Raw genomic sequence first — 13,958 nt, forward strand, 5'->3', positions numbered from 1 at the left:
TCCATGTGTTTCACACCAGATGAGTATAGGAAAGATGCCACCCTAGTGGCTGGTCCACCAGAGGATAAGAGCCTACTACTACTACTAGCAGCTAAAGGAGTTCTTTTGCTTGCTCAAGTGGTTCAGGTCTATGCCACATGTTCATGGTTCAAACCCTGCTGATGACCCAGTACACCTGGAACTCCAACTGCCTAGCTCAGAACAATAAAAGGCTAGAATGCCTCTGGGAGAACTCACACCTGTAGTTTCAAGATACAGAGGTTCAGCAAACCAGATGCTTAGCCCCATAAGCCACCTCCCTGCAGCTCAATAGGCTAGAATATCTTTTCCTTAAACTAGACCTCTGCCCATCTGGCTGCACCAAGAAACGCAAAAATACAGGCAAAGTGGTGAAGACAAAAAAACCCAAAGGTTCCTCTTCCACCAACCCTGAGACCGACTCTCGGACTGCTGACGCTCAGCCTTAGCCCTTCAGCGGCATCCAACCTAGTGAGAATGGAGGACACCATCAGTGTGATGCGAGTGTGAGTCAGAAAACTCTGCTTGTTTTAAAAGAGGCATGTTCTTACTCAGCGCACACCTGCTCCCTGAGTAGCTGCTCTGGGCAAGACAGAACAGCTGGAGGAAAACGGGACTCTGCCATTCTGTCTCCAGCAGCAGAGCTATCCTCTGAAGTTCTGGCTGTTGGATCTGTATCACCGAAGGTAAATGGGACCCACAGTTTGGCTTTCAGATCCCAGGCAGCATTTGCCGACCTGAAAGTTTGATGGGGGGGGGCATCTTCTTTCTTGTAAAGCAGACAGAGCTGGAGGAAGGATGGTTCAATGGTTAGTGCACTAGTGGAGGTCTCAGGTTCAATGTGTTTCTCGGCTACAGACTCCCTTTGTGACCTTGGGCAAGTCACTTAGGCCCAGATCCTCAAAAGGTGCCTAACTCCCATTGAATTCTAAATACTTTTAAAGAACTGGGCCTCAGCCTCTTTGTGCCTCCATTTCCCATCTGTAAAATGGGGCTAACAGCACTGCGCTACCTCACAGGAGTGTTGTGAAGATAAATCCATTCCAGATTGGGAGGTGCTCAGATACTGAGCCAATGGGGGCCATATCAATTCCTAGGAACATACCCTTGGGACTGGATTGTAACTTAACTGTCTGCCCTGAGTAAGGGCTGGTGTCTAAATAAATGGAGTCTGTTCACGGATATCAGTGCAAGCAGGATTGGATCCCAAAGCATGTAAAATTCTGGACTATCCCTCTGCCTAAATCAGTCATAAATGATTCTGTTCCCAGGTGTAAGGAAAGTTGGACAGTTGTCTTGCAAGCAGCCAAACTGGTACAACTATGGTGATTTTCATCCTCTCCTGGAGCACAGCAGTTCATCCAGGCAATTTTAACAACAGTGCTAACTCTGAATTGCCCCTCTCAATTGCCATGGGCAGGAGGAGGGCAATCACTTGCCATAACAGCACTGTATCTTCTTAGATAAGATATTTGAAGTAGAATAAACTATTCTGAGTGAACTGCTGGCCAATGCAGTGAGGAACCTTTTAAAAATATACATTGCCTTGGATTTGGGATCGTTATAATCTTGTGACAGATTTGCCCCAATTCAGGCAAGAGGGTTTTCCTCGTGGATCAGTGAGACAGGCACAGAAGAGGTTTAAAGATGCATCCACTACACATGTGAGCATCTTTTCTCGTGTAATATACTTGTCTTGCTATACTTGACTATTGGTTTGTACCAAGTCTGACCATGGAAAGCAGATCTGCCAGATCAGAGTGACAGCTAGTCTTTTACAGAAGCATTTCTTTCAGCTGGTTTCCTTGTAAATATCAGCCTGTCCTATTCCAGGCAGAGAGCATGCAAACCCCAGCTAGTCAGCAGCAGTCAGCTATCGGTGTGCAACGCCTGGCATGAAACTTGAAACTTGACTGCAAACACTCTCTCTCCATGGAGAGCTGAAAAGCAAAAAGACCAAAATGTTACTTTATTCTTCCTTCATTTTATAAGGTTTGTCCATTTACAGCAGATGGAAATGGCATGGCAAATTGGTGGATGCTCCGTGTAATTACATTGTAATTGCACAGGTATTACATGGTTATCTGAGTTCTCTGACATAAAGCAAAGCCAAGTGCAAGAAAGGAAGGTTGGTTTTGCCCCTCTGGACTGGAAATATTGTTCTGTTTTCCATACACACAGCAAAATATGCCATATTATTCTAGGTGACTATTTAAATGAAGGACAAGAAATAAAGAAGAAACATCATTTCATGCGAGTATCTCTCACATTACAATTCTTTTGACTGCCGTTCCCCTTAGCAGACAGATGTTTTACAGTTAAATAAACTGCAACACAGAGAAAACATAATCAAACTCTCCAATGGGAGTCAGGCGTCTAACCTGCTTTGGCACTTTTAAAAATCATCTCTATTTGCATCTTTAGGTGCCTCAATACCTTTGAAAACCTAGGCCAAAGTCCTCTCATGTTTCCAGTCCTAAGACCACATTATGGTAAGGTAAGAGTTAACTGATGCTACAAAGCCTCTCTCGTATACAATAGTGAAGCACTTCACTCGTAGCTATTGCCGCTCCAAACTACCTTACATGATAGATCTGTAATATTAAATTGTTATTACTGATGAGTCAAGACACCACACGTCACTGCTGCTACGTATTCGCACAGTACCATAAGGAGACAATTTGCAATACACTCCCGGAGCAAATACCTTCACCTGCTGATCATTTGCAAATACCATCATCCACGGGGACTTTTATTTGCGGCAGTGGTGTCTAGTGAGTAGCGCATTGGCCTAGCTGTCAGGAAACCCGAGTTCTAATCCTGGCTCTGCTGTGACCTCAGAAAAGTCGCTTCCCCTATTTGTGCCACTGTTTCTTTTCCCACCTTTTGTTGGCTTATAGGGCAAGCTCTTCAGGGCAAAGACAAGTCTCTCATTAGGTGTGCGGACAGCAGCTAGCACAATGGGGCACTTGTCTCAATTGGGATCCTTAGGCACTATTATAATACAAATAATAATACCAAGGTATAATGAGGAAATTGTCATAGAAGAACTAGAAGCAAAGAGACCGTGACAGTGCTTCATCCCCATTGGTGGCTGCATTTGAGCACTGGTGATCAGTACAGTGCACGGGGATGAAAGAAGTTGTAAGTAGGAGGTCCCTTAAAATCAGTAGGGAAACAAAGGATGCTGTGGATCCAGAGAGCAGCCGAATGGCACAGCCCTGCCCAAGGATGACAGGAGTGTAGGACGTGGAACCAGAACTGACTTCGTTAGCACCCTGTGGGGAAAGAAAATCTGCTCCCTTCCCCTAAAGTTATTGCCCACTCCTCCCTTCCTCCCATCTACCCACCTAGCTCAGCAACCCACCTGCTCACCTATCTGAGCAACTGCCTCCTCCCAAGGGATGCTCCCAGTTCTGGAGCAGGTACCTTAATTCCCAGATTCTGCTGCGGATGTGCTTTGAAGGGAACGGCCCAGCAGCCAGTGCTTAAGATTCTGGAGTACATCCAGGACCCTGCGGTGCACTGCCTCATCATAACCAATGACCTGGCCCCTCATGCCCCATCTTCCCCCCACATACACACACACACAGGAAGTGAATGGAAAAAAGTTCTGCGGGCCTAAAGAGCAATTCAGGAATAGCTTTCTTCTGAGTAGTTACAGCAATGCCAGTGTTCTTCCCCTTAGGCCAATCAGATGGCTCCCCTTGAATGAGACTGCCCCGCTGATTCACCAGTCACCCCTGCCCTAGCCTCAGAGTGCACGTAGCAGGTCCCGTGAGTGAAGGTGCTCCTGTTACACTTGCTAGAGGAAGCAGGGTAAACATTGCATTTTACAAGGGATGAAAGATGGTCTTGTAGGCAATAGGCCTGGTGGCCAGACCTCACTGTTTCTATTCCCAGCCCTGCTCCAGACTCACTGCACCACCAAATCACTGTCTCTTCATTGTGCCTCAGTTTCCCCACCTGGGAAATAGGGATCAGAACACTAAACTCTGGGGTGTTGTGAAGGTCCATTCATTCATACTTTCAAAGCACTTTGAGATCCTGCTAGGGAAGGCACTGTAGACATGCAAAGCATATGTGCACTCACGGAAGGATTTCCTTCATTTGGAAAGCCCCTAAATTACTTGGCTAGGTCACTAGATTGCTTTTGCCATTAAAGAGGGGAGAACAGAAGGAAGCAACCCTGCCAATGAAGAGTTAAGCCACTTGATGCATCTTGGCCCTATGTCCAAATGCTGGTGATCAGAGCCCCCTCACATGGTGCACTGGATTAGATACCACACCGAAGCTTTCCACTTCCCCTTCCCTAACAGTAATCTTGCTGAAAGAACCCAAGCCCATTTCATCCCAACCCTATAAACAGGGTGAAGGGCTCTGCCAGATAATAATCAATCATGAAGATGCCACCCCTGCGTGATCCAGGGGAAATAATGAGGGTCATTGCATTCATGGTTACAGGGCTCGGGAATATGCATGGGAAATAATGTCATGACAGCGCTCCCACAGTGTTTGTTACACTGCCCACAAAGGGATGGATTCTTCTTCTGGTGTAAACGAGGAGCGAGTCCACTCAGCACAACACCCACATCAAACTGGGAAGAGCAGGAGGAGATCAGGCCACAATCTCTCCCCACTTTACTGTTCTATTGTCTTGCTGCTCCGTTACCTGTGGAAAACCCCAAGGGCAACAAGTCACAGAGTTCATTAGGGAGAAATGAACTCCTCTCTTCTGAGTCCCATTACAGGTCCCCAGCTTTCAGTCAGGGCTGCCAAGTGGCTTTTTACGCTAACCACAGAGGCTAGGTCAGCGTTTGCAGAGCTGCTGCAAACAGAGGGATGTACCTAGGGCAGGGTTTACCAATTTCAATATTAAATCACTTTTATTTTATTTTTTTAAAAACTGGTAAGCTGTACCCTGCCTTTTATAGAATGGCTGGCAAACTACGCCCTGCCAAGTACACCCTGCAGGCTGGTTAGGGATTTGGAATTTAACCTGGCTCTACTGTACATGGAAATGTTGTATTAAATTATTACTCTGACAACCCACCTAAAATGCAACATCTACCTATCTAACTAGGGTTTTATACAGATGCCCATCACCCTGGTATTTGAGTCAACTTCTCATCTCACACACACATTGGCAACAAGGCCTGGATCTCATTTTGGCAAGTTTCATACAACTTCGCACCCCTTGGTCAAAGGCAACCCACATTACTTTTAAACCATCAGAGTATGCTACACATCCCATCTAACTTTCCTGAGTGGAGGTGGGTTGAACAGGGGAGCAAGATTTTATTCCAGGGTCAGGGGGAGAGGAAGTGAAGGGTGGGAAGAGCTTTCCCCGGCTATCAGCCCAGCCCATGCATCTTCATTGTTTTACAAGAGCGTCAGGCACCTGGCATATTCGACACTGTTGGTGCACTGAAATAAACTAAGACTGCAGCAATTCTCACTGCATACAATTAAGCCGGCAGATAACAGGGTGACTCACAGAAGGCAAAAACAACCAAGCAGCAGGAAGACTAGATGGGTCAGGGACCGATAAAAGGAGACAGAATCTTTCACCTTGTTCAGTAGTGACCAAAAGTTGGCATCATCAATGTTCGTTGTCCTATTAGAAAGGAGTTGCTGGTCTCTGTCCATTCCTAGTGAAGCAAATGTCCATATCCCAAAACACTGCCACCTTTGTTGGCAGCCTCAGAGGGTAAGGATGGGGGAGTCTAAGGTTCTATGGACAGAGCATCATCATCAGCTTCCAGAGACAGCAGTCCAGCTCCACCCCGTGATCTTGACATTCATTAAACTACATGAAGGAAAGTTTCAGCTTTTCTTTTAAAAGTTAAGGGAGGAAAAGGGTTAAGCTGCCTAATTGACAACACTGACTTTGGCTCACAAGAGCAGTACAACCACCAAAACAGAAGCAACGGGAACTACACGCGATAGGAAGTCATCTCATTTTTTAGTGTTCTTTCAGCCAAAGTTTGAACTTGGGGTCAACTGTTAAAAAATGCCTGCAGTCCTCAAATGCACAGGAAGAATCAGGTTTAAACTTTAATGGGCTTGTTAATGTACAGAAAAGAAACTCAGCTTAATGGAACCAATGGGAAAAGGTTCTCTCTCCAAACAGCACCAAACAACTTGAGCAGGGCAGAATTCTGCTCTCACCTTACCTGCATGGAACTCCATCAATCCCAAAACTATTGAATGGGTGCAGAGCAGAATTGGGCAAATGGCAAAGATGACTGTCACTGACTAGTGCCCGGAGATGTTAAAATTTAAACAGACACCTTAGTATGGGTAGAGAGACAAAATAAATCCCCCAGCCCCTCCATACAAATATCCCCAGTAAATCCAGATACTTCTGCTCATCATATCTCCCTGCCTTTACCTTGCAGAACAAAGGAACAGTATTCCTTAAACATGGGAATAATCTTTTGTTTAAGGACTCTCATAACCAGAGCTTGTAGAAGTAGGCCTAAATGGCTAACAACGTCAAAAGTGACTTTGGGACAGACTTTTAAATGTTTTTAGGCACCTAAAGATGCAGATAGGGATTTTCAAAAGAGGGCCGAAGTCCCATTGAAATCAGTGGAAGTTAGGCGCCAAACCTGCGTCACCACTTTTGAAAATTCCACTTATCTGCATCTTTCGGTGCTTAAATACCTTTAAAACTCTGGCCATTAAGAGCCTAATTCCCATTGGCTTTCAATGAGACTTAGACTCTTAAGTGCCCAAATTGCTTTTGAAAATGGGACTTAGGTGCTTTTGAAATTTGTACCCAGTATTGCAATATTACAGAGCCATAGACATCACTGGTTTGATTGCCAGAGGTGGTGAGCCTCTGCAAATTACCACTGAAGTTGCCTTTGAAAAATCAGGCTGCATATACATCTAGGTACTGCATATGGATGGATGCCTGTTAAATACGTTGCACTTGCATGTGATGTTGTGCAGCCTATGCATGTATTGATTTACTGTAGCTATCTCCAGACAAGCTGATCTGATACCGGCTTGTAGTTTATCTCTGCATGCTAACCACTAAACCATGCCGGCCCCTTGTATTTTTACTGTCAGCTGTCACTTCATTTCCCACATGTAGCCTGAAAGCACGTCAACTGGCAGGAACAGACCCCAGACTGGATTTCCTAGAACCTCAATAACTGGCCAAGAAATGCAGAACTCCCTGACTGGTTTATTTACTTATTACACTGGTACCCTACAAAAGCCAGAAACGCCAATTTCAATCAACAGGAGATCTTGCCACTAGTCTAGCAATGGAGAGAAGCAATGGGGCTGAGCTTACCCCCCCCCCCCCCCCCCTTGAACCTAGATGGAAACGTTTCGCTGCAGGCCCTTTCGTGATTAAAGACCTACCCGCTCCCCCCAACAAAAGCTGAAATAGACGTTGCTTTAGCGTTGGGGGACAGAGAAGCAAGTGAAATGAGGTTAGAAGGAGAACAGCAGCCCTTATTATGGCAGAGGCTGAACTATTAGTGTTAACCACAGAGAGCAGTAGCTAAACTTAAAGCGGGTAACAATAAACACATAGCAACATGTGATTGAAACTCCCTCTCAAGATAACATCAGCACCCCCTCCCAGCACACAAATTCTCCAGGGAAAGAGAGAGAAGCAACAGCAGTAGCAATGCTCTCTGGTTTAAATGTTTAACGTGTTTGCGGATGGGGCCCACATGCTAGGCTTCGGATTTGGTGAGCACAAGATATTTCCAGGATCTTGCTTGAGCCACTAAGAGCTGCCTCAGTAATACAATCACTCTGATATTTGAATGAGGGAGAGAGGTGGTTTCTCTGTGTAAAAGGGATCAAAGCTTCCCCTTCTCCAAATCTCTCCCTAGTCAGATGTCTCTCGCTAAGTCTAACAAACCAGCTAGAGCAGGGAGAACCACGTGAGAGAAGCATTCGTGTAGGCAATAAAACAGTCTTCCAACTGATCCGAGATCAGAGCATTTTGCTTTATCCCCATCTTCCCTAAATGCGTGTCTCGATTCCTCATGCTTGTATACGGGGAGTTATGAGGGAGGGAGGGGAAAGGGAAGAGGTCGCCCGCAGCAGATCCCGTTACAATAAAAGTTTGGGGGGGGGGGAGTGGAGGGTGGTTACAATTTCAGCCCACACATTTTGCAAAACTCGCAAGGCAAATATTTTACCCCCATCTCCCACCTCCTAAAAGAACAGCTGCAAAAATAAACTGCACCGAGGGAAAAGATTCTCATGAATCCCAGGGGACAAGAGTCTTAGAACCTGGTCAAGCAGAACCTAAGGGGCCGCAATGGAACAGACCCGCAACCAACCCTCCTAATGAACTTCAGCTAGAGACCGACAGCAGCTACACCACACACTTCTCCCTCTGTGATCGCCTTCCCAGGACCAGGCGATACCTCTCCCAGCATAGATCCAGCAGGGAAATGAATCCCAAGCACCAAAGATCCCAAATCAGTGCCCAAAGGATCCAGTCGTAAAATTAACCCCGTGTCCCCCCAAAAGCCAAGACCCCAGACCTAAGGTTCCAGCAGTGAAATTTAATAACCCGAGCCAGGATCAGAGCGCACAGACCAGAACCAGTGAAATGTACTAATCTACCCCCACGCAGAGCCCCCAAGAGCAAGGACCCAGCCGTGAAACTTACCCCCCGCCCTCTCCACAGACACCCCCGCTCCTAGCTCCGGTGGGGGTGGGAGGCAGCCGCCGGCGAGCTTACCCGGGGAAGGGAAGAAATCCACATCCACCTTCTCGGTTTTGATGATGGTCAGGGTGGGTTTCAGGTCCACCGCCGCCTTCATGGTTCGCTCCCTGCTTCCCTCGGGTTTATGTTAAAATAGTCAGTGTCCAGGGGGTGGGGGGAGGAGAGGTTGGTGCCTGGATTCCCGGGGCCCCCTACTGGGAAGGGTGCTGTGCGCCCCTGCCTGCCTGGCGCAAAGTTGGAGAAGAAGGGGGAGCGTCTCTCCTCCCCTCCCTCCTTCCCCGGTCCCACGCTCAGCCTGGCCCTTCTCCTCCTCCTCGGCCCGACGGGGTCGGTATCTCTTTCTCTTTTCGCTGCCTTCCGCACTCCCTCGCTCTTATTCTTCTAGGGCGGATCTTCTCACTGCCGCCGCAGCTGAGTCGCGCCCCCCCCCCTCACCCCCAGCCCAGCGAGCAGCGGTTGGGGTGAGGAGCTCCAGGCTGCAGGGAAGGGGAGGGAGATGGGCCGGGCTCAGCTTCAGTGACAGCGGCCGGGGGAGGGACCCGGCTTCCTCCGCCCAGCCGGCCTCAAAAGCCCAGAGAGGCGCGCAGGGTTCCGGGCGCCTTGGAGAGGGCAGGGCGCACCAGCCCCTCCACAATGGAGAGGGGCCTTGCCACACCCAGCCGATGCGGGGAGGGGAAGTTCCCTGCCCAACTAGAGGGTCCGGCTAGGGGGGAGGCCCCATGTTCCGGTAAAGTCCCATGCCCCATAGATAGGGTCTGAAGAGAGGGAAAGTCCCATGCTTCTCCCATTAGGGTGCATGGGGAGAAGGTCCCATGCCCTATCCATATAGTGCTGAGAGGGGAAACGAGTCCCATCTAGCAGCTGACTGAAGAGAAAGTTCCAGCCCCTTCTCTAGGGTGGGGTTGGAGAGGAACGTCCCCGGAAAAAGTCCTATAGAATTGAATCAGGCTGCTCCCCACTAGGATGCTACAGAACTTACTCTGAAAACCTAGGGAGAATTGAATAGAGAAGCAGCTCCATGCTATAGAGCAATTAAGCCATCCTATCCCTAGCATTCTCTATGAAATCCTATAGGTCTTTTCAAGGAGAGATGGATAAAAATAAGCAGATAAGACTATGGGGATGATACCACAGTTTGGTCTCAGATATACACATAGCTGTTTGAGCCAAAGCCCATTGAAGTCAATGGACACACTCTCCATTGATTTCAGTGGGCTATGGCTCAGGCCCAACTAGGAGATAACTGCATGGCTACATGCCTTCATACAGCCTTCTGTCACCCAGAGCGTCTGTTCACAGCTAAAAACTGAACAAAAAGATGTTTGTTTATATAAAAAACAGCACTAGGAATCTTTGACTAGGACTCAATGAGAAAACACCACTCGTCATGGCAAGCTATTCCATGGAGACACTTTTGATGATCCAAGATGACTTCTTGTCAAATCCAAGACAACTGCATTCCTTCTGCAGTTTCAGAAGAAGATGGTACCGTTCACTCCCTCACCTAAACTGTCAGAGTTGCAGTGCACGGTTACACAGCCGGACGCACTCCACACCAGAAGTGGCTGCATTCATTGGCTGTGTGTGTGGCATGTATGCTCAGGGAAGTGCATGCATGCTGATGGGATTGTGCGGGGGAGGGCGGAAATGTATGTGTATTCTGGAGTTTGTGTGTGTGTGTGTGTGTGTGCGCATGCATGGGGAGGGGAGAGAAAGGGAGAGAGAGAGTGCACATGCATGTGGGGGCATGCATGCCTGGGATGGTTGGAAGTTATTCAGTACAGCTCTAGTTTGCCCAGCTGGTTTGTAAAGGGGCTGGAAAGGTGTTATAAAGATCTGAGATCAATATCATGCCAGTGTGTCATGAACTTAACTGAAGAGAAGAATCTCGGTTTTCACATAAAATATGTTTTATAGGTAGCAAAAACTTCAGACCACAAACGGCAGAGCAAGAAACAACTTATGAGTCACGTCAATTTACCGGTATAAGTGCAAAGAAGACCAAAACAAATGTCCTTAGCAACCTGCCGTTGTGGTTCTCACTCTCAAAAGCTAACAGTCTCCGTTATACGCTGAAAGAGACTGGATCCTTTTACTCAGAGCTGGGCTGAATTTTCCATTCCAGATCTGAACATCACAGAAACGGGAGGCAGTTTGGATCCAAATTGCATGGCTAACTCTATTACCTAGGAAGGGATGAACCAAAATCCTGATTCCTAACAGGTATAAGAATCTGACTAGACTCGACTCATCTCCAAAACTTACCTATGTCTAGATGCAGATACAAACTTGGTAGCTCAGGGCTATTTCTAGTTGTCCCTAGTGGTAGTTTTACCATTGACCTAGAGCACATTTCTAGAGGCAAGAGCCATGTGGCTTAAGAGGCAGTGGAGTTGAATAACAAGGACACGGAGTTGGGAGTCAGGAGCCATGGGGCTTGATTCCCACTAATGGCCAAATTTTCCATGTGTTTAGGTGCCTAAAGAAGCAGATTGACAGTCAATTAAACTTAAAGGCTAGAACCACAAAAAGATTTAGGCACCATTCAAAACCCCCACTCAGCTGCTGCCCAACCCCATAGGTGCCTAAATTCCCATTGCTCTTAAGTTTCTGCTGGTAAAATCCTGTAGGCACCTAAGCTTCCGCCTGTGAGCATGGGCAAAACTGCCTGCATTCAGATGCCATGGAGCTGTTTGGCACCTTATTTCACACCAAAGCCTTGGCAGGATTCTCACACTAGGCATATTGAGGGGCCTGATACCGTGGCACACCTACCGCACCAGAACTATGGCTCAGCATTGCCACGCCCAAGTCCATTTGCAGATCTAGCATCAGGGGCGAAATCCACTTCAGTGCTTTTCATAATCTTACTAAGCGCTCGTCTTTAGGCACCTAAATCCCCTTTACCCCACTCTAGCAATGGAACACTAGCACAAATGAGAACCAGGCTGCTGGATTTTATTCCCAGCTCAGCCTCTGATTCACTGCTTGAGCTCAAAAAAGTCAGTCCCTGAACCACTCCATGCCTCAGTTTCCCCACAAGAATGCTAATTCCTACCCACTTTTGAAAAGTGCTTTGAGACCTGCATATAAAAAGCTGTGCACAAGTAATAATCATTCTTCTTCGGTATCTAATGCAGCAATAAAACTGGAACTCTGAACCTGAAAAAGCGTGATCGATAGCACTACACGGTTCTCATTTCACCCTGTTCCTCTGTTAATGAGATGCTGGGCTGAGGGCTTGTATTTCCCTTTTGCTCTCTTTGTAGATTTTTATTTTAGTTTTGCTCTTCTCCTGGTATAACTGGGAAACAGGGAGAGAGACAAAGTGGAGACGAGTAACAAAGAAAGGAGGGTAGAGCAGAACCTTTCCAGTTCAAAATCAAAAGCTGATGCAAAAGAAACAGCTGCCCTTCTGTCGGACTTGTTCCAGTGCAGGCCTGGGAAGGGAAACATGATGCAATTTACACAGGCCGATAATCTTTCCCTTCCTATGTTTCCCAGGAATGCTGTAACCTCAAGGACTATGTATGTGTGAGCATATATACATGCATGCTGTAATTTGCTATGGGGAATGGTGCGTTGGGGGAGGGGGAGACCGATTACATAGCTGGCTGCAGACTTTTGGCTGTAATGATGAAGCCATCAAAGTGCACCTGTGGTCCCCACAGTATTAAAATGACCCAACCATTCAGCGGCGTTCGATAATCCAGGCTGTTCACATTGAGCCCCAGCCCCCTGCAGCAAACCACAATCCTCAGAATGAAACAGAAGATGACACATGCTACAAGACGAGACATGCTCAGAGTCTTGCCCCAGTGGCTGGCTGATGGGGATGGGCTGTCAACATCACCCATGAGAATGTACCTAGGAGGGAGCGTGGAAGGGTCAGCCAGTGGGATATGCAGAGTGCTAGAATGACAGGCAGGAGAATTAAACTCTGCCAGAGGGCCCAAAGCCCTCATCTCCTGTAGTCTAGCCCTAGTCCCACGGGGCAATAATCTTACTACAGGTGATAAAATTCCATGGACTGGCTGGGATCCCGAGCACCTGAAGCGAGCATCTTCTCTTCTGGTCAAATGCAATGAAGAGGTTTTTCTTAGGAAGTATATTTAGGCATATGCACAGATTCTTAGACTCCCCACTACATTCTGGCCCAGCCAAATGAACAAGATGAGGTCACAGCATGGTCGTAGTAGCTTCTTGCTCCCCCAAACTTCTGTTCCACTTCACTGCTCCAGGGATGAAAAGGAGGCACTAAAATCCAACCACAAATTCTAGAAAACCAGAGCTGGAGACAGTATTGGTAGGAGAACCCACAAGATCAGGAGAGAAGGGAACATCTGGGAGGCTGCAGCTAGAAAATTCCTAGTAGAGCAGCCTCTCTCTTTCAGACCAGCAACAGTCTCATTGCTGCCTTAATGTGGGCTCATTTCAGAGCTTGAGACATGAAAGCCTCGGCTTTGAACTCCAGCTGAGACACTCAAGGGCTGTGTGTGTGTGTTTGGGAAGGCATGGAAAAAGTCCACTGAGTAGTTTCTTCAGCTGGGATGTGACCATTTGCGTTCAAGTTAGCCTCAGCCCTTGCCAGACCAATTCCTGTTTGCAATCTTTCCTCTTGAACATTCAAGATTCCCCTTTCTTTCCATGTTCTCTCTTTACTGAATGTTCATCACCATTAAGCTTCTCTCCTACAGTGGAGGACATGATCTCGCAGCTGAGATGTTGAGAATGGGCCCTCTTCTCACTGATATGTTAAAAAGATTCTGCTGTTGTTCAGAGATAACCATTTGCCCTCCTTCTACAATGGAACCCGGTTGTTTCTCAGTCCTTTGGAACAAAGAAAGGGCAGACAAAGTCCCCTTGTTCCCAGTGAGGCCTTTGTTTTGTTTTTTTTACATAATAACAATAAAGGAATTTAGTGTTGGTGAAAGGTGTCACAGATTGGGGCCTCATTCGTGACTTGGGGTTAGCAATACTGCTCTTCCCAGCATGTCTTTCTGGTTCTGGCCCTTTCAATTTGGCAGAGCCAAACTGCAGTATGAAAGTAGCTATTCTGCGAACTTCCAGGTTTTATGCAGCTGTAATGCCCCCCTCTTCTCCCCTCCTCCAAATTTTCCTTCTCTTATTGCCGAGGAGAGAGCACATTCTCAAAATGATGTCCTACTGACTGCATAAAGGAATCACTTCCACTCCCTCCCCTCAACCCCTGAGATGCAGTCAGGTCTGG

General features: G+C 47.3%; 1 protein-coding gene across 8 annotated transcripts in view; it reads right to left on the minus strand.

Annotated features, from left to right (window-relative positions):
• Positions 1–13,958, minus strand: part of ETS1 (ETS proto-oncogene 1, transcription factor) — a 122,297-nt gene that overhangs the window by 64,286 nt on the left and 44,053 nt on the right. The window contains exon 1 of one of the 8 annotated variants that reach the window (XM_024107721.3): positions 8,672–9,242. The exons of 5 other annotated variants lie outside the window; for them this stretch is intronic. In XM_024107721.3, coding sequence (XP_023963489.2) covers positions 8,672–8,825 — 154 coding nt within the window. In that variant the 5' untranslated portion in view covers positions 8,826–9,242. Of the gene's footprint in view, positions 1–8,671; positions 9,243–13,958 lie in introns of those variants that run through there. 2 more of the 8 variants (XM_065570627.1, XM_008171070.4) reach the window with 2 other exon arrangements.

This window comes from Chrysemys picta, chromosome 16 (genome assembly GCF_011386835.1).
Source record: "Chrysemys picta bellii isolate R12L10 chromosome 16, ASM1138683v2, whole genome shotgun sequence".
NCBI lineage: Eukaryota > Metazoa > Chordata > Testudines > Emydidae > Chrysemys > Chrysemys picta.